This window comes from Mesoplodon densirostris, chromosome 6, assembly GCF_025265405.1.
Source record: "Mesoplodon densirostris isolate mMesDen1 chromosome 6, mMesDen1 primary haplotype, whole genome shotgun sequence".
NCBI lineage: Eukaryota > Metazoa > Chordata > Mammalia > Artiodactyla > Ziphiidae > Mesoplodon > Mesoplodon densirostris.
In genome coordinates, this window is record NC_082666.1 from 72830641 (window position 1) to 72851056 (window position 20416).

General features: G+C 35.4%; 1 protein-coding gene across 5 annotated transcripts in view; it reads left to right on the top strand.

Annotated features, from left to right (window-relative positions):
• Positions 1–20416, top strand: part of RFX3 (regulatory factor X3) — a 297259-nt gene that overhangs the window by 26850 nt on the left and 249993 nt on the right. For 3 of the 5 annotated variants that reach the window (XM_060100830.1, XM_060100835.1, XM_060100836.1), the window contains exon 1: positions 19507–19546. The exons of 1 other annotated variant lie outside the window; for it this stretch is intronic. In XM_060100830.1, the coding sequence (XP_059956813.1) occupies positions 19540–19546 (7 nt within the window). In that variant the 5' untranslated portion in view covers positions 19507–19539. Of the gene's footprint in view, positions 1–14858; positions 14927–19506; positions 19547–20416 lie in introns of those variants that run through there. One more of the 5 variants, XM_060100833.1, reaches the window with a different exon arrangement.

Sequence of the window (20416 nt, forward strand, 5' to 3'; positions counted from 1 at the left end):
ATCTCTGTTTTAACATAGTGACTGTATAGCACTTTATGGAACAGTCTTGCCTAAATTCTGAATTGTCGTTGAGCAGTTAGGTAGCCTGCCCTGCCCCACATTCTAATAGTTAACGACTTTCTCGTCTTCTACATCATGAAGCATGGGTCTGCACTGTAGTTCAGCCTATGACTATGAAATCACAGCTCACTCTTGAAGACACAAAAAACAGGTTCAGTATGAAGCAAATTTGTGGGATGATCACCTCCCTCAACTAATCTTGAATATAGATTTTTGTCAGGATTGTCCCAGTGTTAGTAGAAGTCTGTTGTAGTACTTGAATGGAACTGTAAAATTTCCACAAAGACCCAAATTATGTTATGTGAGACATCACGTGAATTCCACATACACAAATATCCATGACTACTTATGTCTTTAGCTTAAAAAAAAAATCTGATGCATGTTGCATGAGCTTTTTCAACTTGCAAAATTGTTAGAGAAAGATGTGAGTCCTAGTCTTTTGAAAAGTAAAATAGACCTGAGTTCAAATTCCTGGCTTTATCATTTGCTAGCTAATTATCCTTAAATTCTTTAACTATTTTGAGCTCAGATTTTTGATATAAATATGGGAATATTATATACTCAGTTGTGTTATAAAATGAAAATATGGTGAAAGATAAAACAAGATATACCTATAGAGGATGTATCATGAAAGTCTAGAATTAGCACTCATACTGGTAGCTAGTACTGTCATCTTTCTGGCTAAATCCTTGTGGTAGAATGTGATGAGGGTTTTGCTGGAGAGGGTGGCAGCTGAAAATAGTAACATGGAACTAGATATAATCAGAAACAAAATGGTTTTCAAAAAGGGATATTATGTACTATATATTTTATTAAGTCATTTTCAGTATTAGAAGGAATTCTTTAGAGTAAACTTCTAAAGTAATCCCTCTTGTTCACAGATTCAAATATTGGGGCAGGATCTTTAAAGATTACAGAGCAATAATTGATAAGAGAAATATACACTAAAACAGATGAAATACTAATTACCCTGACAAAGGGCAGAATATAAAGAAGGCAAATTTATTTATTTTAGTAAATATGTATGGTGATCCTTATATTATTTAAACATTTGACCTCTCTCCAAATTTTTCTTCCATGTAAAAAACTGTAAGAGCAGAAGTGAGTAAACTGCCCAGCCTTGTGTTAGCACCTAACACTGTTGATAAAAGAAAACCGAAAATGAGTATCAGTAGCTTCTGCTGAAAAGTAGAGCAACAGTGGAGTCCCATAAAAATCTGATTACCTTTGGTACTTTTTAGCCTGCCCTTGAAAAAATGTTCAGTATGCTCACCCTTGACTTACAAAAATATAGTTTAAATTTTAATATATACTGTTGTTGCTAAAGGGATCACAAAGGCATTTAATTTAATGAGAAGATAATATTTACAAAAGAATAGACGTGGTTTGAAATATAATAGTTTGAAGTAGCTAGTGGGATTAAACTGGTTTAGGCAATAGCTATCCTATTTCAGTTCTTTGAAGAAGGTAATTCCAGCGTAAGCTTAAGTAAAGGAGGAGGTACAGAACATACTTAACTTTGCCTTGATATTTTTAAAAGGGAAAAGAATACCAGGCTACAGTGATACTTAGAGCCAAGGGAAAATAGCACTTACTGTTAAGAATATAGTTTGTCAGATAAAACCATGGGCTATTACCTGTAGTTCTGTAAATTTTAAATTAACAAATTTTTTCTTGAGTATGACTTATGTGCTTATATTGTTAAACTGTTTAACAATATCAGTTTGAAGAAGTATTGCTAAAAACATTAAATTGGGAAATCTAAAATTTAAGAGTTAACCAAAATATAATTCTCTTCTCACAGAAGCTATTTTTTAAAAATCAGTGAATATATAACTCTAATTTATCATCTTGTACATATGCTACCATTGTCCACTTGTGAAAATGTAGAAGATAATTTTACCTTTTATGCTGAATTGAAGATTATGTCCAGCTCAGTGAAGATTCATACATGAGCTTCATAAATACTCTCTGCATAACATTTTTTCTCCTGCAAATGAATTTTTTACTTTATAGTTATCATTTTTTCCTTGATATTCTTAGCACTTTGAGTTGTTGAATTGGGAAATATAATATGTATGCATATATATTTACATACATATATGTATGTAAATACACACACAAAATAGCATAAAGTTTCTTTTCAGTGCAGTCTAAAGTTAGAATTCTTTATATTGAGATAATTGCTAGGTGAGAAAAACTAATTAAACTACCAAACTAGTCTAGACTCTTACTATTGGTAGGGTCTTTTGGCACTAGGGCCTTCTGTGCATAATGTATACTGTATATGAATGCTGCTCGAAGTGTGAGTGGAGGACCCAAGGGGTCACCAGGAAGTCCTTCCTTTTCAACTAAGTATCTAGGTGAGGCTGCATTTACTTCATATATTTCAACCAAAACAGCAAATTGAGTGCTGAAGTAGACCTGAGAAGCCAATTGTCTTCTATTAATCAATACGTTAAAGAAGTTTCAACTGTAAAACGGTGCCACTCTTCTCATAAAATTGTTTTTTCTTGGAAAATTTAGATATATTTCATTAAATTATGACTATTATAAGATGCAGTGGTTTTATTTCTGTCATTTTCAAATTAGTAAATATTTATTACATTATTTGTTCACATATAATTGACAACTAACATTAGTTTTAGGTGTACAATATAATGATTTGATATTTGTATATACTGCAAAATTATCAGGACAGTAAGTCTGGTTACCATCTGTCCCATACAAAGTTACAAAAATTTTTTCCTTTTTTCTCCTTTTGATGAGAACTTTTAAGATTTACTCTCTTGGCAGCCTTCAAATATGCACTACCACATTATTGACTATAGTCACCATTTGTACATTACATTCCCATGACTTATTTATTCTTTAATTGCAAGTTTGTACCTCTTGACCACTTCACCCATTTGTCCACCTCCAATACCCCTCCCCTTTGGCAACCAACCATCCTGTTTTTTGTATGAGTTTTGCTTGTTCATTTGTTTTGTTTTTTAGATTCCACATATGAGGTCATACAGTATGTCTCTTTCTCTGTCAGATTTATTTCACTTAGCATAATACCCTCAAGGTCCATCCATGTTCTTGCAAATGGCAAGATTTCATTCTTTTTTATGGGCAAGTAGTATTCCACTGTCTATACATACAACATTTCTTTATCCATTCATCCACTGATGGACACTTAGGTTGTTTCTATATCTTGGCTATTGTAAATAACGCTGCAATAAAAATAGAGTGCGTATATCTTTTCAAATTAGTGTTTTTGTTTTTCTCAGATTAAATACTCAGAAGTAGAATTGTTGCATCATATGGTAGTTCTATTTTTAATTTTTTGAGGAACCTCCATACTGTTTTTTATAGTGGCTGCACCCATTTACATTCCCACTAAGAGTACATAAGAGTTCACTTTCCTCCACATCCTTGCCAACAGTTGTTATTTCTTGTCTTTTTGGTAATAGACATTCTAACAGGTGTGAGGTGATATCTCACTGTGGGTTTTATTTGCATTTCCCTGATGATTAGCAATGTTGAGCATCTTTTCATGTGCCTGTTGGCCATCTGTATGTCTTCTTTGGAAAAATGTATATTCAACCTCTGCCCATTTTAACATTGGATTGATTGTTTTATGGGGTTTTTTTTTTTTTTTTTTTTAAGCTGTTGAGTTGTATGAGTGGTTTATATATTTTGCACATTAACCCCTTATTAGATATATGATTTACAAATATTTTCTCCCATTCTGTAGGTTGCCTTTTCGTTTTGTTGATGGTTTCCTTTGCTGTGCAGAATCCATCATCTTGTTTATATAGTCCCCCTTGCTTATTTGTGCTTTTGTTGCCTTTGCTTTTGGAGTCAGATCCAAAAAATCATCACCAAGGCTGATGTCAAGGAACGTATTGTCCATGTTTTCTTCTAAAAGTTTTATGGTTTCAGGTCTACATTTAAGTTTTTAATCCATTTTGAGTTAATATTCATGTATGGTATAAGATAGTAGTTCTAGTTTTTGTTCTTTTGCATGTGGCTGTCCAGATTTCCCAGCACAGTTTATTAAAGAGACTGTCCTTTCCCCACTGTATATTCTTGCATCCTTTGTTGTAAGTTAATTATATGTGGGTGGGTTTGTTTCTGGGCTCTCTATTCTGTTCCATTAAACGATATGTTTGTTTTTATGCCAATACCATACTGTTTGGATTACTATGGCTTTTTAATATCATTTGAAATCAGGGAGCATGATGCCTCCAGCTTTGGTCTTCTTTCTGTAGATTGCTTTGGCTATTCAGGGTCTTTTGTGGTTTCATACAAATTTTCAGATTGTTCTGTTTCTGCGAGAAATGCCTTTGGTATTTTGATAGGGATTGCATTGAATCTGTACATTGCTTTAGGTAATATGGACATTTTAACAATATTATTTCTTCTAATCTGTTAGCATGAAATATCCTTCCATTTATTTGTACTTCATTCAACTTCTTTCATCAATATCTTATATTGATAGTTATCAGTGTACAGGCCTTTCAGTTCCTTTCTTGAATTTATTCCTAGGTATTTTATTCTTCTTAATGCAATTGTAAAGTTTTTGTTTTCTTAATTTTCTTTCAGATAGCTCACTGTTAATGTATGGAAAGGCAGCACATTTTTGTGTGTCGATTTTGTACCCTGCCACTTTACTGAATTCTTTTAAAAATTATAACAATGTTTTGGTGGAGTCTTTAGACCATATATATATATATCATGCTGTCCTCAAATAATGACAGTTTTACTTCTTCCTTTTCAACTTGGATGACTTTTATTTATTTTTTTCTTGCCTTAATTGCTCTGGCTAGGACTTCTAATACTATGTTGAATAAAAGTGGTGAGAGTGGGCATCCTTGTCTTGTTCATTAGAGGAAAAGCTTTCAGCTTTTCCCCCCGAGTGTGATTTTAGCTGTAGGCTTGATATATATGGCTTTTATTTTGTTGAGATACACTTCTTCTGTACAACCTTGTTGAGAGTTTTTTATCCTAAATGGATGTTAAATATTGTCAAAAGCTTTCTTCTGCATCTATTGAGATGTTCATATGATTTTTATCCTTCATTTTGTTAACGTGGTGTATCACGTTGATTGATTTTCAGAAGTTGAACCATCCTTGCATCCCTGGAACCCCACTTGACAGTGGTGTATGATCTTTTTAATGTATTGCTGAATTCGTTTTGGTAAATTTTGTTGAGGATTTTTGCATCTATCTTCATCAGGAATATTGGCTTATAATTTTCTTTTTTTGTTGTGTCTTTGTTTGGTTTTGGTATCAGGGTAATATTGGCCTCGTGAAATGAGTTTGGAAGGGTTTTTCTTAAGTTTTTTTAAAGAGTTTGAGGAAGATAGTTATTGAATCTTCTTTAAATGATTGATTGAATTCAGCATAGAAGCCATCTAGTCCTGGACTTTTGTTTGTTGGGGGATTTTTTATTACTGATTCAATCTTCTTACTAGAAATAGGTCTATTCAGATTTTTTATTTCTTCCTGATTCAGTCTTGGAAGATTCTATGTTTCAAAGAATTTATCCATTTCTTCTAGGTTGTCCAGTTTATTGACATACAATTGTTCTTAGTAGTCTCTTATGATTCTTTGTATTTCTGTTTATCAGTTGTATCATTTCCTCTTTTATTTCTGATTCAATTTATTTAAGCTGTCTCTTTTTAAAAAAATATTTATTCAGTTATTTGGTTGCGTTGGGTCTTAGTTGCGGCAGGCGGGCTCCTCAGTTGTGAGCCCTCTTTATCTTTCTTGGTAAAGAGAATTCAGCTAACGGTTTGTGAATTTTGGTTATTTTTTCAAAGAACCAGTTTTTAGTTTCATCAATCTCTTTTACTGTCTTTTTAGCTTCTATTTTGGTTATTTCTTCTCTGATCATTGTTATTTCCTTCTTTCAACTCACTCTGGGCTTTGTTTGTTCTTCTTTTTCTAGTTCTTTTAGGTGTAAAGTTAGCTTGTTTGAAATTTTTCTTTTTTCTTGAGCTAGACTTGTATCACCATACATTCCTCTTAGAACTGCTTTTGCTGCATCCCATATATTTTGGTAAGTTGTGTTTCAATTTTTTTGTCTCAAGGTATTTTTGTTTTTAGATTTTTAAAAATAGATCTTTATTGGAGTATAATTGCTTCACAATACTGTGTTAGTTTCTGTTGTACACCAAAGTGAATCAGCCATATGCATACATATGTCCCCATATCCCCTCCCTCTTGAGCCTCCCTTCCATCCTCCCTATCCCACCCCTCTAGGTCATTGTAAAGCATTGTAAAGCACCAAGCTGATCTCCCTGTGCTATGCTGCTGCTTCCCACTAGCTAACTATTTTACATTCGGTAGTGTATATATGTCAATGCTACTCTCACTTCGCCCCAGCTTCCCCCTCCCACCCCGTGTCCTCAAGTCCATTCTCTATGTCTACATGTTTATTCCTGCCCTGCAACTAGGTTCATCAGTACCTTTTTTTTTTCTTTCAGATTCCATATATATGCATTAGCATACGGTATTTGTTTTTCTCTTTCTGACATACTTCACTCTGTATGACAGACTCTAGGTCCGTCCACCTCACTACAAATAACTCAATTTTGTTTCTTTTTATGGCTGAGTAATATTCCATTGTATATATTTGCCACATCTTCTTTATCCATTCATCTGTTGATGGACATTTAGGTTGGTTTCATGTCCTGGCTATTGTAAATAGTGCTTCAATGAACATTGTGATACATGACTCTTTGAATTATGGTTTTCTCAGGGTATATGCCCAGTAATGGGATTGCTGGATCATATGGTAGTTCTATTTTTAGTTTTTTAAGGACCCTCCATACTGTTTTCCACAGTGTCTGTATCAATTTACCAACAGTGCAGGAGGGTTCCCTTTTCCCCACACCTTTTCCAGTGTTTATTGTTTCTAGATTTTTTGATAATGGCCATTCTGACTGGTGTGAGGTGATACTTCACTGTAGTTTTGATTTGCATTTCTCTAATTATTAGTGATGTTGAGCATCTTTTCATGTGCCTCTTGCCCATCTGTATGTCTTCCTTGGCGAAATGTCTATTTAGGTCTTCTGCCCATTTTTTAATTGGATTGTTTTAAAAATAAACAAATGGGACTTAATTAAAATTAAAGCTTTTGCACAACAAAGGAAACCATGAACAAAACAAAAAGATAACCCTGAGAGTGGGAGAAAATATTTGCAAAAGAAACAACAAAGGATTAATCTCCAAAATATACAAATGTCTCAAGGTATTTTTTGATTTCTCTTTTGATTTCTTCATTGACCCATTGGTTGTTTAGTATCATGGTGTTTAATCTTCACATATTTATGATTTTTCCAGTTTTCTTCCTGTAATATTTATTGATTTTCTGTGTGGATGGAAGTATTCATTTATGTAAGTGGGTTATGAGGGTTCTGCACTATTGTATTTCCATCACTTTCACCCTTTAGGTCTGTTAATATTCGTGTTGTATTTTGGTGCTCTTATGTTGGGCGCATATATATTTACAAATATTATGTCTTCTCTTTGGATTGACCCCTTTATCATTATCCAATCCCCTTCTTTTATTGTAGTAGCTGTTTTAAAGTCTGTTTTTTTCTGGTGTAAGTATAGCTGTCCCAGCTTTCTTTTGGTTTCCATTTGTATGGAATATCTTTTTCCATCCCTTCACTTTCTTTGTGTGTGTGTGTCCTTATATCTGAAGTGAGTCTCTTCTAGGCAGCAGATAGATGGGTCTTGTTTATGTACCCATTCAGCCACTCTATGTCTTTTGACTGGAGCATTTAGTTTATTTACATTTTAAGTAGTTATTAATAGGTGCATACTTACTGCCTTCCTGTTAATTATTTTATAGCTGTTTTGTAGTTCTTCTCTGTTCCTTTCTTTTTCTTTTGCTTTCTTCTCTCTTGAGGTTTGATGACTTTCTTTAGTGTTTTGTTTAGATTCCTTTCTCATTATTTTTTGGTATCTACCATAGGCTTTTGCTTTGTGGCTAGTATGAGGCTCACAAATAACAGCCTATGTAAATAACATTCTATTTTAAGTTCATAAAAACTTTAAGTTTGAATGCATTTTAAAACTACATTTTTTACCCTGTCCCCCACATTTTATGTTTTTGATGGCACATTTTACATCTCTTTATTTTGTGTTCCTCTTACCAGATTATTATAGTTATATTTATTTTTGCTTTTGTTTGTCTTTTAATCTTCATATTAGCTTTATAAGTGATTAATCTACTACCTTTATAATAGATTTACCTTTACCAGTGAGAATTATACTTTCATATGTTTTTGTTGTTGTTGTTGTTACTAATTAACGCCCTTTTTTTCAGTCTGTTTAACATTCCTTGGAAGGCTGGTTTAGTGGTGATAAACTCCTTTAGCTTTCACTTGTCTGGAACACATTTCTTCTTCAATTCTGAATAGTGATCTTGCCACACAGAGTATTCTTGGTTGGAAGTTTTTTTCTTTCAGCACTTTAAATATATTGTGCTACTCCTGGTCTGCAGAGTTTCTGCTGAAAATGTGCCGATAGTCTTATGCGGGTTCCCTTGTACATAACAAGTTGTTTTTCTCTTGCTGCTCTTAAGATTTCCTCTTTAACTTGTGACGTTTTAACTGTAATGTGTCTTGGTGTGGATCTTTTTGGGTTCAACTTTTTTGGAACTCTAGGCTTCTTGGACCTGGATTTCTGATTCCTTCCCCAGGTTAAGGAAGTTTTTTTCCTTCTTTTTTTTTTTTTTTTCATATAAGTTTTCTGCCTCTTTCTCTCTTCTCCTTCTGGGATCCCTATAATGCAAATGGTAGTCTGATGTTGTCCCATTGGCCCCGTAAGCTATTTTCACTTTTTGAAATTCTTTTTCCTTTTTGTTCTGTGTGAGTTCCACTGCCCTTTCTTCTAGATCACTCATTCATTCTTTGCTTCACCTAGTCTGTTTGAACCCCTCTAGTATATTTTTCAGTTCAGTTATCCTATTCTTCAGCTCTTTGACTTCTGTTAGGTATTTTCTTATATTTTCCATCTCTTTGTTGAAGTTCTCAATGTGTTTATCCATTCTTCTCCCAAGTTCAGTGGACATCTTTATGACCATTATCTTTTACTCTATATCAAGCAAATTACTTATCTCCATTTCATTAAGGTTTTTTTTTTTTGAGGTTTTATATTATTCTTTCCTTTCAAACATGTTCCTCTGTGTCCTCATTATGCTCGACTCTGTGTTTGTTTCTGTATATTAGGTGAAACAGCTACCTTCCCAGTCTTGAAGGAGTGGCGTTGTGTTAGGAGAGGAACCATGTCTTTCAACCTCACCCTAGGTCTTGGTTGTCTATTGAACCTTTGTGACTGTCCAAGCAGCCTGATTTATTCCTGATAGTTCCCAGTTGTTGACAGTGTACCCATTATCTATCACTGTTCCAAAGGGAAGTATCTCAGTCAGTACCTTGCTTCAGGCTGATGGGAAGCCAGACCCTCAGAGAGCTTTTAAAGGATGCAAATAGATACAGTCCTTTGGGACTGCAATCATAAACCCTGCTGGAGACTTGGAGGTGTCTTTTGGGCAAAAGTTGCAAAAATTGGGGCTTCAGTCATGTGTATAAGCTGTTTACTGTGAGGTAGTAGAGAGCTGTAGCACGGCCAAGGGACAGTACGAACATGGTGTTTCCCAGCCTATGTTCCCTAAGAGCAGTTTTGTAGTCTCTAGCTCTGTGTAGCAAGCCTCAATTCTGCCCCTCAAGATAAAACTATAGGACAAGTAAATTGTCCTTTTTCACTGAAAGATCTGGGGTATGTTTCAGTCTGCTGTCTCTTGGTGCCTTGGGGATGGTAGCCTGCCACAACTGGCTTTCCTATTGTTACAGTCCTGTGGGACCCAAGAATGCAAGCCCCTTGGCTACCAGAGCCAGATAGATGATCAAGGAGTGTCCCCTGTGGATACTGCCCATGCCTGCCAGCTTTAATGAGGCAGCAGGAGAGCTCAGGGCTGGGGTGTGCCCACCAGCTTTTGCAGGGCCGCAGGAGAGCACAGGGTCAGGGCATACCTGCTAGCATTATCACGGTAGAGGGAGAGCAGAAAACCAACCAGCTCCTCCGCCCCCCTAGAGAGTTCCAGCAGGCCTCTGTCCCTCTGGTGGTTGCTTTAAGACTAGCAAGTGAATCTTCTTCACATGTAGTCTAGGCATTTTCATACTGCTGCTTTTGTGCCTGTGTCCAGGGTGAGTGAATCTGCACTCAAGCCCCTTAAGGGAAGTATCTCAGCTCCCTGCAGCCCTATGGGTCTCCTGGATGTGAGCCTCATTGTTTTCAAAGCCAGATGTTTTGGAGGCTTGTCTCTTTGTTGCAGGTCCTAAGGGTTGGTGTGCCTGGCACAGGGCATGAACCCCTCGCTCTTCAGGGAGAAGCTCTGAATTTGTGACATCCCTCCCAGTTGTGGGTTGCCACACTGTGATGAGGTTCTTGGTGAGACTGCCTCTGCTATGTGTCTTGATGTGGCCTTTTTACTGTTTGCTGTGCAGAAGTTGTTTGGCTAATTTTTAGGTCTTTTTCATAGGGAATTGTTCCATATGTAGCTGTAGCATTGGTTTATCCATGGGAGGAGGTGAGTTTAGGATCTTTCTATGCCATCATCTTGGACTTTCTCCTTCCATTTTGTTTTCTAATATGGTAAATGGATAGATATAAGTAGTGACCTACTGAAGCCCGTTCTTACCAGCTGGAGAGAGCCATTATTGTTAATCTTTTCTTAAATCTTTATTCAGATGTCACATTGCTAGCTTGAAACCAGCCACACTGGGAGTATTTATATCATGGAAATGAGTTGAAACTACAAATTTGGCATTTTTGAGGGTAAAGGAGGGAAAGCTGGCTGTTGAATACATGCCATTGCACAACTAGATATAATACACATAATAATAATAATAATTATTATTATTATTAAATAATTATTAAATTATTATGTTATTATTTAATAATAATTTAATAATATTAAGTTATTAAATTTAATAATACATTAAATTATTATTATAAAGTTGAACCCAATAATAATAATAAACAAAAGTTCTTTGGTGTTCTCAAAAAATTTAAGATCGAAATGGGCTCAGGGACCAAAAAGTCTGCTAATCATAAATGAACTGCTGGTAGTGACTTTACTGTACAAGTTCAACAGCAAAGTCTGTGCTAATATATGATGAAGGTGGATTATCACCCAGGTGCTTTGTCTTTAGAGCCACTTTACCAGTTTCCCCTATGGTGTCTTCCAACAAGAGGAACTCCATAAGGTGACGTGAAGTCATAAGGTATGTCATATCCTTTGTGGCTGACACCCTGCTAAGTTCATAGCTTACTTACTTGTTGAGCGATCAGAGACTTTCAGTATTATGCGAATATAGAAAATTGGGGATGGGAAAAGATTCTGGGCTTGAGTAGTTAGAGAAGTCTTTAGGGAGGAGGTAAAGCATGAGATGGATCTTAAAAGTTTTTAGGGAGGTGTAGTGGCTGAGGGATGTGGAAAAGGGGTTAAGCATGTGGGAGGTAGAGGCAAGGTATGATTTTGGTGTGAAGAATTTGAAGAGTTTTTTAAGGAAATAATGAAGCAGATGGGGTTGAAAGAAAAATCAGGCTAAGAATTTGGAACTTAACTGGATAGAGCATAACCAGTAGTGTATATTTTAAAAACTGGATCAAATGTTAAGGTGAAAGAGGTCTTTTATGGAGATTAATCTGGCAGATCTGTGTAGATTAGCAGGGAGTGGTCTGAAGCCAGGTAAACCTGTTTTAATCATCAGAAAGGAAGGATAGGGTGAAGAACCTGGGCTACTAATTCAGAAAGACTTTGGTTAAGATCCTTCTTCTGCCACTCTTTTATTTTCAGCTCATGGATAAGATGAAGATAACTAGCTAGTTGGGTTGTAAGTAACACAAAGGCATGAAGGAGTTTAGTAACGGTTAGGTGTCCGGTACTATGCTAGGAGCTTCAGTGAGAGGTATTATCAATGCTACTTTTGCTACTACTACTTCTACTGCCACTACTTTTATAATAATATTTGATGCGCTATAATGAAGATTGAAGCTGGTGAACCATAAGTAGAAATAGGATGTAGAAACCAGGCCCATCCTTAACACTAATGGGTGCAAGAGTACAAATGAAAGTTCACTCATTATATTTCTGAATATTTAAATGCTACAAATCAGTTAACTGTTAAATAAAATGTGCTCTACCTCCTAATTTGACTGATACAGCTTTGTAATGAGGTGGATGATCATTTAGAATTTACAGATTTTTTTAGGAGTTCTGTTCTAGAATATAGTGGCCAAAGGAGAATTGGCCTTCTGTCACCTTGTTCTTCTCCTGTAGTCTACCTCCTTTTGCCCATATCCTAGGTTCTTTGCCATAGCATGTCCACATGCCTATTTCCCAGGCAACCTTTCCTCACCCCTTGCAAGCTATCTCTTGACTGCCCCTTGGGCCTAGAGGTGGGTTTGCCTGCATCTCTGTCTGCCCTGGGGACGATACTTCAGGGCTCTGTATATAAATTTGGGATCCTGGGAATCTGCTGTGGTAGAGTGCTGAGGAGTCAGAGAGCATGCCCTGGACTCTGCAGACTTCTCACTTCAAGAAGAAGTACCTGGCTAGGGGGCCAAAGTGGATTCTCTAAAGTGTAAGGCCCAGCACAGTGGCTCTTTTTGCCTGGGTCTCAGGATGGTGCTGGAAGGGATCATCTGACATGGGTGACATATCAGCAGGATTTGTTTGCTATTAGTTGTGGAGTATGAGAAAATGAGCGTGAAAAAAATGAATACCAGGAGAATTATAAAGCCACTGAGAGAGTTAGCATAGTATGTGGGAGCAGATGAGGTGGGACCTGAATACAAAAAACTGTTTTCCTTGGCATTGAATACCTAATCAACTTCTCGCATATTGCCAAGCACATAGTAGTGAGTCAGTAAATGTTGAAGGGCAAGGTGAAGATACTTGGATTATTTGTGCCAGAGATGAGAAGAAAGTCATTGTAGAATATAGAAAGAAACAAGAAAATAAGTTCTTGTGGGGCCAGTGTAGAGTTTTGAGGGAGGATGCATCTTGCTGTGATTGGCATGGTAGTGAGTGAGCTACTTGTGTGTGTGGACCATGTATATTTAATATTTGTATGTGTGGCGCCTAACATAGTTGCAATTCTTTTTTAAATAAACAATTGAATAATATTATGAGAACAGGCTTAGGAAAAGAATTGGATCTTAAAGTTAAAATGATTAATGGCAAAGACAATTTGTATTATTAGTGATCTGATATGGAGTCTGAGAAACTTGTAATAATTCAAGACATGGAGAGATCCCGAGCAATTGTGTTAGTTTCAGAATGAGGTGGCGAAAGATGTCTTCATAGAGGAGATTTCTTGTAACCTGTTTGGAGAGGAGTAGAGGACACAGATAACTGTAGATTAGCTTGAATTTTCTTACTTGATATTCACTCAATTTAAGTACAGGTGAGGGTGGTTGGAGAAAAGAATCCAGGCTAAAGGACTTGGTAGAATTATCTTAGGAACATCTGATTATGGGTATGTATAACTCATAGTCATTTTGCTCAAAGTTGTTTTGAAGTATTTAGTCACTTAATTTATAATAAATATGTACAATAATATCTCATGTCAGAAAATATATGTCATAATGATAATAAGGTAACAGGAAAATCTGATAATAGGGTTAAAATTGCCGAGTTCTTTCTGAGAACTCTGGTGTGTTAATTAGTGTAGATTATTGCATTTTTGCTGTATCTGACTTGTAATCGCCTAAATACACAGCAAACACCTGTGATTACTTTAGTGATCCTTGTCTTGTCATGTTCAAGTCACCCCGAAAATGTGTATTTAGACTGTTCCCTGTTCATATATACTCAGCTGTGCCTGTTTGCTTTGTTATTTTTCTGAGTTTAATGGACCGACATAAAAATTTATGGCAACTGTCACTTAATGTCACCTTTACCTTTAAAGAGAAAAAGAAAACAAACAAAACTAAATCACGCCAGGCAGCTATGATGCTGTTTACAGTTGACTAAATTATCAGAATACTTTGTACTAAATTTATCTCTGACATCATGGGCCAAATTTAGGGCAAAAACGGTATGAACATATATAAACAATATACTTAATTACATTTTTATATATAAGTGTTACCCTAAATTTAATTTATTAGCCAGTAAAAATCATTAGTTTTAAAATAACGTTGCCCATTCATCTCTGAACCAAAGGTTTCTTTTTAAAATTTCCATAAAACTGAATAATCATGTATGTCTTATTAATTTCTCCGGTTTGTGACCTGTTTGTATGTTGTTTCTGCTTGTTTATTTTTAAGAAATAAATCTTATTTAATTATTTTTAAGGAATGAGCAAAGGTATGTCAGCTGCTAATCCATTCTCACTTTTGCTTCTCTATATCAGGCTGTTCTCAGAACTGGCTGGTCTCTCATCTTCACAATTTAAAAGCATAGGTTTTTTCAAAGAATTCTTCTCTTATTTTCCCTCACTTAAATTTTCCTGATTATTAGATTAATATGTTTACTTGAATTCTACTTCTTTGAAAAGTAAAAGTTCTCTCTCCTTTTCTGTAAAATTAATATAACATTTTTTTTTGGCTAAATAGGAAACTTTAAAAAATATAGTTGTGCAAAGAAATACTTTAAAAATAATTCATTTGTATGGTAATTAGTATTTATCCACAAATTCAATAATTTAAAATAATCATATATCTTCTAGATATCAAAGAATTCATTTTTAATGTTAACCTAATTCTTCTTGCTTTTAACATTTTAGGCCACTTGGTCATTCTGGCATTTTATGGTAGAGAATACATTGAGTTTGGCTCATGGAAAGAATATGAGGTAATTGATCCATGTTCTCTATAAATTATGAATGTACACAAAACATAGAGTATTTTAATATGTCAAATATGGGGTCTCATGTCTGAATTTTTTCAATAACTTTTTAAAATGTGAGATTTTGAGATAGGTTTTTCCTTTCTTAATGGTTGACAATAGCTAATATGGTAAGGAACTTTTCTTTTACTACTTGTATATGTTTAAGACAAAGTATTGGAGCTGTTCCTCATATTATACGTTTACAGTTAATATTTTTAAATGCTTCAGATAGCTTATTAGCTGTCTGTGGGGCTATAAAAACCTCAAGAGAACGCCTCCTTCCTATCCACCTCCCCAGCCCACCCGAAGTAGTATTAAAGGCATGCCGCATTGAAAAGTACTAGCAGCTAGTGCAGGAAATAGTGTGAAAGGGCATTGAGGCTCCTATAATGTGAAATTTCTAGGCACTTCTCAGGGTGGTCTAATGAAAACAAATATGAACCTCATGTTAATCTTTTGCTGTCCCTTTGGTACTCTTGTGTCACCCTGCATGATGCCTGACTTTGGCATTCTAAAATGGCACTCAGCTAAGTGCATATGCCACATTCATATCCATAGTTGTTTCATAGATTACCAAGCATCAATCCTGTATCAGAATTAGTTCAAATTAAAGATAGTAAAATATAGCAGCTATCCTTAGGAAATTCAGCCAATGACATGGGAGTGTGAGAATCAGTGGGTACTAACTATTGAGTAGAGTAATTGGCTAACATACTGCTGATGTCATAATTCCCCTACTCAATAATGGGTTGGTTATGTAAGAAGGTGCAGCAGTTTGGTGTGTGAACTTCTGCTTCCACTACAGCAGTACTTTAAAGAGGCTTTCCGTTGGCATTCAGAAAGGTGAAAAGTGCAGAGGTGGTAGTGGGAGGGGCATCAGAGGGATAGGCATAGAGTCTGAGTACATGTAAGCTGTTCATTATCATTGGTCTTTGAGATTATGCTTGTACCCGAATTGAATTACTTTCTTACCTTCCCACACAGTTGGAATGCAACTGAAATGCAGCCCATTCAAGGTGGTAAAACATTGCTCTTTTAATATTTCTTCAGTCTTCAGCTTCTGTGGGACGATAACCATACAATTTGCTGGTTAAGAGACTTAACCAAGACTCAAGAGAAATAAGCTGGAGCTATTTCCTCCATTTCAAACCTGTGGTTTTATAAAAGTCCACCAAAGGGTGTACCAAAAATTCCCCTAACCACTTTTCAAAATTTTTTATGGATATAAGGTTGCAGGAAAGATAAATAGTTTTATGTCTAAGACCTTTGTAACATGATTTATAACAAAAACTATGCATTTATATATAGGCGTTATAATTAAAGAGCTATAATCTTTATCACTGATAGTATATTTAAAGAGACTCAGTGCCAACTCTTTCAAATAGTTTTCCTAGGAAGTTTTGCAGCTTTATCATATTTATTAAATCATATGAGTTGTCGGTATCTAACAAATGAATGATATTCTTTTTCCTTATCATTCATTTTTCATGATTGAGGGCATCTGGTATGGGCATCGATAACATACCTAATAATTGTGAAAGCTCATGTGGGCCTAGAGAAAAGAGTGTCCATAGTGTACTTCAATTAAAAATGCTTGCAAATAATGTTTATTAAAAATAGGTTAGTGGGACTTCGCTGGTGGCGCAGTGGTTGAGAGTCCGCCTGCCGATGCAGGGGACACGGGTTCGTGCCCCGATCCGGGAAGATCCCACATGCCGCGGAGCGGCTGGGCCCGTGAGCCATGGCCGCTGAGCCTGCGCGTCTGGAGCCTGTGCTCTGCAACGGGAGAGGCCACAACAGTGAGAGGCCCGCGTACCTCAAAAAAAAATAGGTTAGTGGAAATTTAAAATAGAAAACCAGTGGATATTTTGGTGGAGTCCTTCTTTTGGGTAAGTTGTAGGAGATGAACTTAACTTGAATTATCCTGAAAAGCCATAGAAAACAAGTCTATATGTGCTGCCCTTCCCACTTTTTCCTTTTAATCTGACTTTTGGGCTTTCATTTTGATAGCCTTAAACTCCTTTGTTATATGTGAAATAAGTAAGTTGTCTTGGGAAGGGGAGTGGTAGGGAGGGAAAAGTGTTTTTACTTATTGCATGGCATATGGGCCGTTACTTATAATATACTTTATGTTTACATCGTAGATCACACTTTATAAGGTTCTTTTGTATGTACAGCATCTTATCTAACTTTCCTCCTGACCAGTTATATGGGACCATATAATGGATGGGAAAGCCGAGTCCAAGAGAGGTTAAGAAACACCTTTGAAAACTGTTGCACAGCAAGTAGTTGGAAGATCTAGCATGTGTACCCAGATCTTGTGACTCTTAATCCAGTGTTCCTGTCCACTATATTAGTAATTTTCAAATTGTATTTTCCAATCAAAGAAGTTCTTCAGGAGCTGCCTTGGGTAATGTTGGTGGCTGCAGAGCAGGTCCATTTTTGTCTCTTTTTCTTTTGAGGCTCTGAGTAGTATTTCATTAGAAGTAAGCTTTTAGAGCCACTGCTCTGTACTATTTTTCTTTGTGCAAAGACTAAAGAGAAGCAAACTATATCCTTCTAAGTGACAATCAAGGCTGTATACCTCTTGTCCTACTGGCATTGTGGATCTAGAAATAAGAATTAGACTGTTGGCATTTTTCTTACTTCTGTTCCTTGTCAACTAAGTACTTACTGAATATGTACTGAACACAGTAAGCAGGATACACAAGTTACTAGCTTTTTACCAGGGCCAATGAAAATTGGTTTTAAAATAGTAATATAGTTTTTATAAAAATTAAAATAGAAACTGTTCATATTAAACATATTATATCTTGGTCATAAAGTGACATTAATAAGCATCACCATTTTTATACAATTTAAAATATTGCTTGTTCTTAATAATTCCAAGGCTGGTAGTTAAGCATATTTGTTCTTAAAAGTAATTTTCATAAGCTATTATCTATGTATAGAGTCTTGAAAATGCTAGATTATAGTAGCATTTATGAGTAATGCTAATAGTGTCACAGAATGGTTCCTTCATCATATTATAGAATTCTAGAGTCTTTGATAATAATGGACTCCAAAATATGTTTTCACCTTACCCAAGTATACATTTAAGCCTTATTGTATTGTAACAATCTATGAAATTACATATCTGCAAATAGAAAATAAATTCCATCAGTGGTCAACAAAAACATCATGAAATTTAATAATGGTTAAAAGTTTATCACACAAATTCAAGATAAGAGTAATTGTTATGGAAGCAACCTAAGTGTCCATTGACAGATGAATGGATAAAGAAGATGTGGCACATATATACAACGGAATATTACTCAGCCATAAAAAGAAACGAAATTGAGTTATTTGTAGTGAGGTGGATGGACCTAGAGTCTGTCGTATGGAGTGAAGTAAGTCAGAAAGAGAAAAACAAATACCATATGATAACACATATATATGGAATCTAAAAAGAAAAGATTCTGAAGAACCTAGGGACAGGACAGGAATAAAGACACAGATGTAGAGAATGGACTTGAGGACCTGGGGAGGGGGAAGGGTTAGCTGGGATGAAGTGAGAGAGTGGCATGGACATATATACACTACCAAATGTAAAACAGATAGCTAGTGGGAAGCAGCCACATAGCACAGGGAGATCAGCTTGGTGCTTTGTGACCACCTAGAGGGTTGGGATAGGGAGGGTGGGAGGGAGACGCAAGAGGGAGAGGATATGGGGATATATGTATATGTATAGCTGATTCACTTTGTTATAAAGCAGAAACTAACACACCATTGTAAAGCAATTTTACTCCAATAAAGATGCTAAAAAAAAAAGACTAATTGTTAGACTCAAATCATAACATTGTATACATTTAATGTGTCAACAGTTTTGTACTTTTTATTTAAAATTTTTTTTATTGAGTTATAGTTGATGTACAATATTATATAAGTAACAGGTGTACAACATTATGATTCACAATTTTTAAAGGTTATACTCCATTTATAGTTATTATAAAATATTGGCTGTATGCCCTATGTTGTACAATATATTCTTGTAGCTTATTTATTTTATACATAATAGTTTGTACCTTTTAACACCCTTACCCCATTTTGTCCCTCCCCTTCTCTCTCCCCACTGGTAACCACTAGTTTGTTCTCTGTATCTGTGAGTCTGTTTCCTTTTTGTTATATTCACTAGTTGTATATTTTAGATTCCACATAGAGTGACATCATACAGTATTTGTCTTTCTCTGTCTGACTGACATCACTTAGCATAATGCTCTCCAAGTCCACTGCTGTTGCAAATGGCAAAACTTCATTCTTTTTTCTGGAGTATTACTTTTCTTAAACTTAGCCATTGAGCTCTTAGTTTAGAGTACTAAACTAAACACTCTAAACTAGTAATGTTTGACTGTTTTCTCCACAGTTCATTCTGAACATGGAACAATTAGAGAGGCACTGAAAAGGGCAGCAAAAATGGATATATTGGCAGGAGTGAGGAAGGATTCAAGAAGCGTGGGGGGAATCTGTTTTCAAATTTACTTGTATTTCTCTTTATTTTTTATTACAGAATTTCAGCTAAAAATCAATAGAGCAACAAAATGACAGGTATGTTAGATCCTTAAATTATCTCCTTGAAAGACAGACCTAAATAGAATGAGCTTGAATTACAGGAAGGACGATTTTAATTCGTCATAAAGCAGATATTCCCTAAAAGTGAGTGGCAATAGAGGGATATTTGGGATGTCATACTCTATAAAGATCTTTAAGACTGGAATAGTTATCTATTCAACTAAGTATATGTTTTATCCTTGAAGTTTCTACCAAACTGAAGGTTCTTTTAGCTGAAGCTGCTAATTGCTAATTGCTGGAAATTAGCTAATTAATTAGCTAATTAAGCTGCTAATTGCTTGGAAATGTATGCAATATGTATATAATTCTCTTATAACTAAATATGACATATGTAGTTTATGGAGATCCTTATATTTTTCAGAGATAAATTAAGATAAAAATTGCAAGTACATTGCAAATTTGGGATTATAGAAAGAACTAAAGTACCCTTAATCTGAGAGATAATATATATTCCATATTATTATGTGTGATTTAAAAATACTTGACAAAAAATGAAGAGGAAGGCAGCCATTAGTCAAAAATGTGAGAATGAAGCTATATCCTTTGGCAGGGTGGTTCAGTGCAAACAGCTAATGCGTTTATGAGTTAGTCAAACCTGAGGTCAAATCATGGTTCATCCACTTATTAATTCAATATCCTTATGTAATATGAGGATAATAACTGTTGCCTTGCAGCTTTGTGAAAACTAAATAAGGGATATACGTGAAGTACATAATGCAGTTCTTGGTACATAGTAGTGCTTAATAAATGATACAGGCATTCCTTGGAGATATTGCAGGTTCAGTTCCAGACCATTACAATAAAGTGAACCTTGCAGTAAAGTGAGTCACACGAATTTTTTGGTTT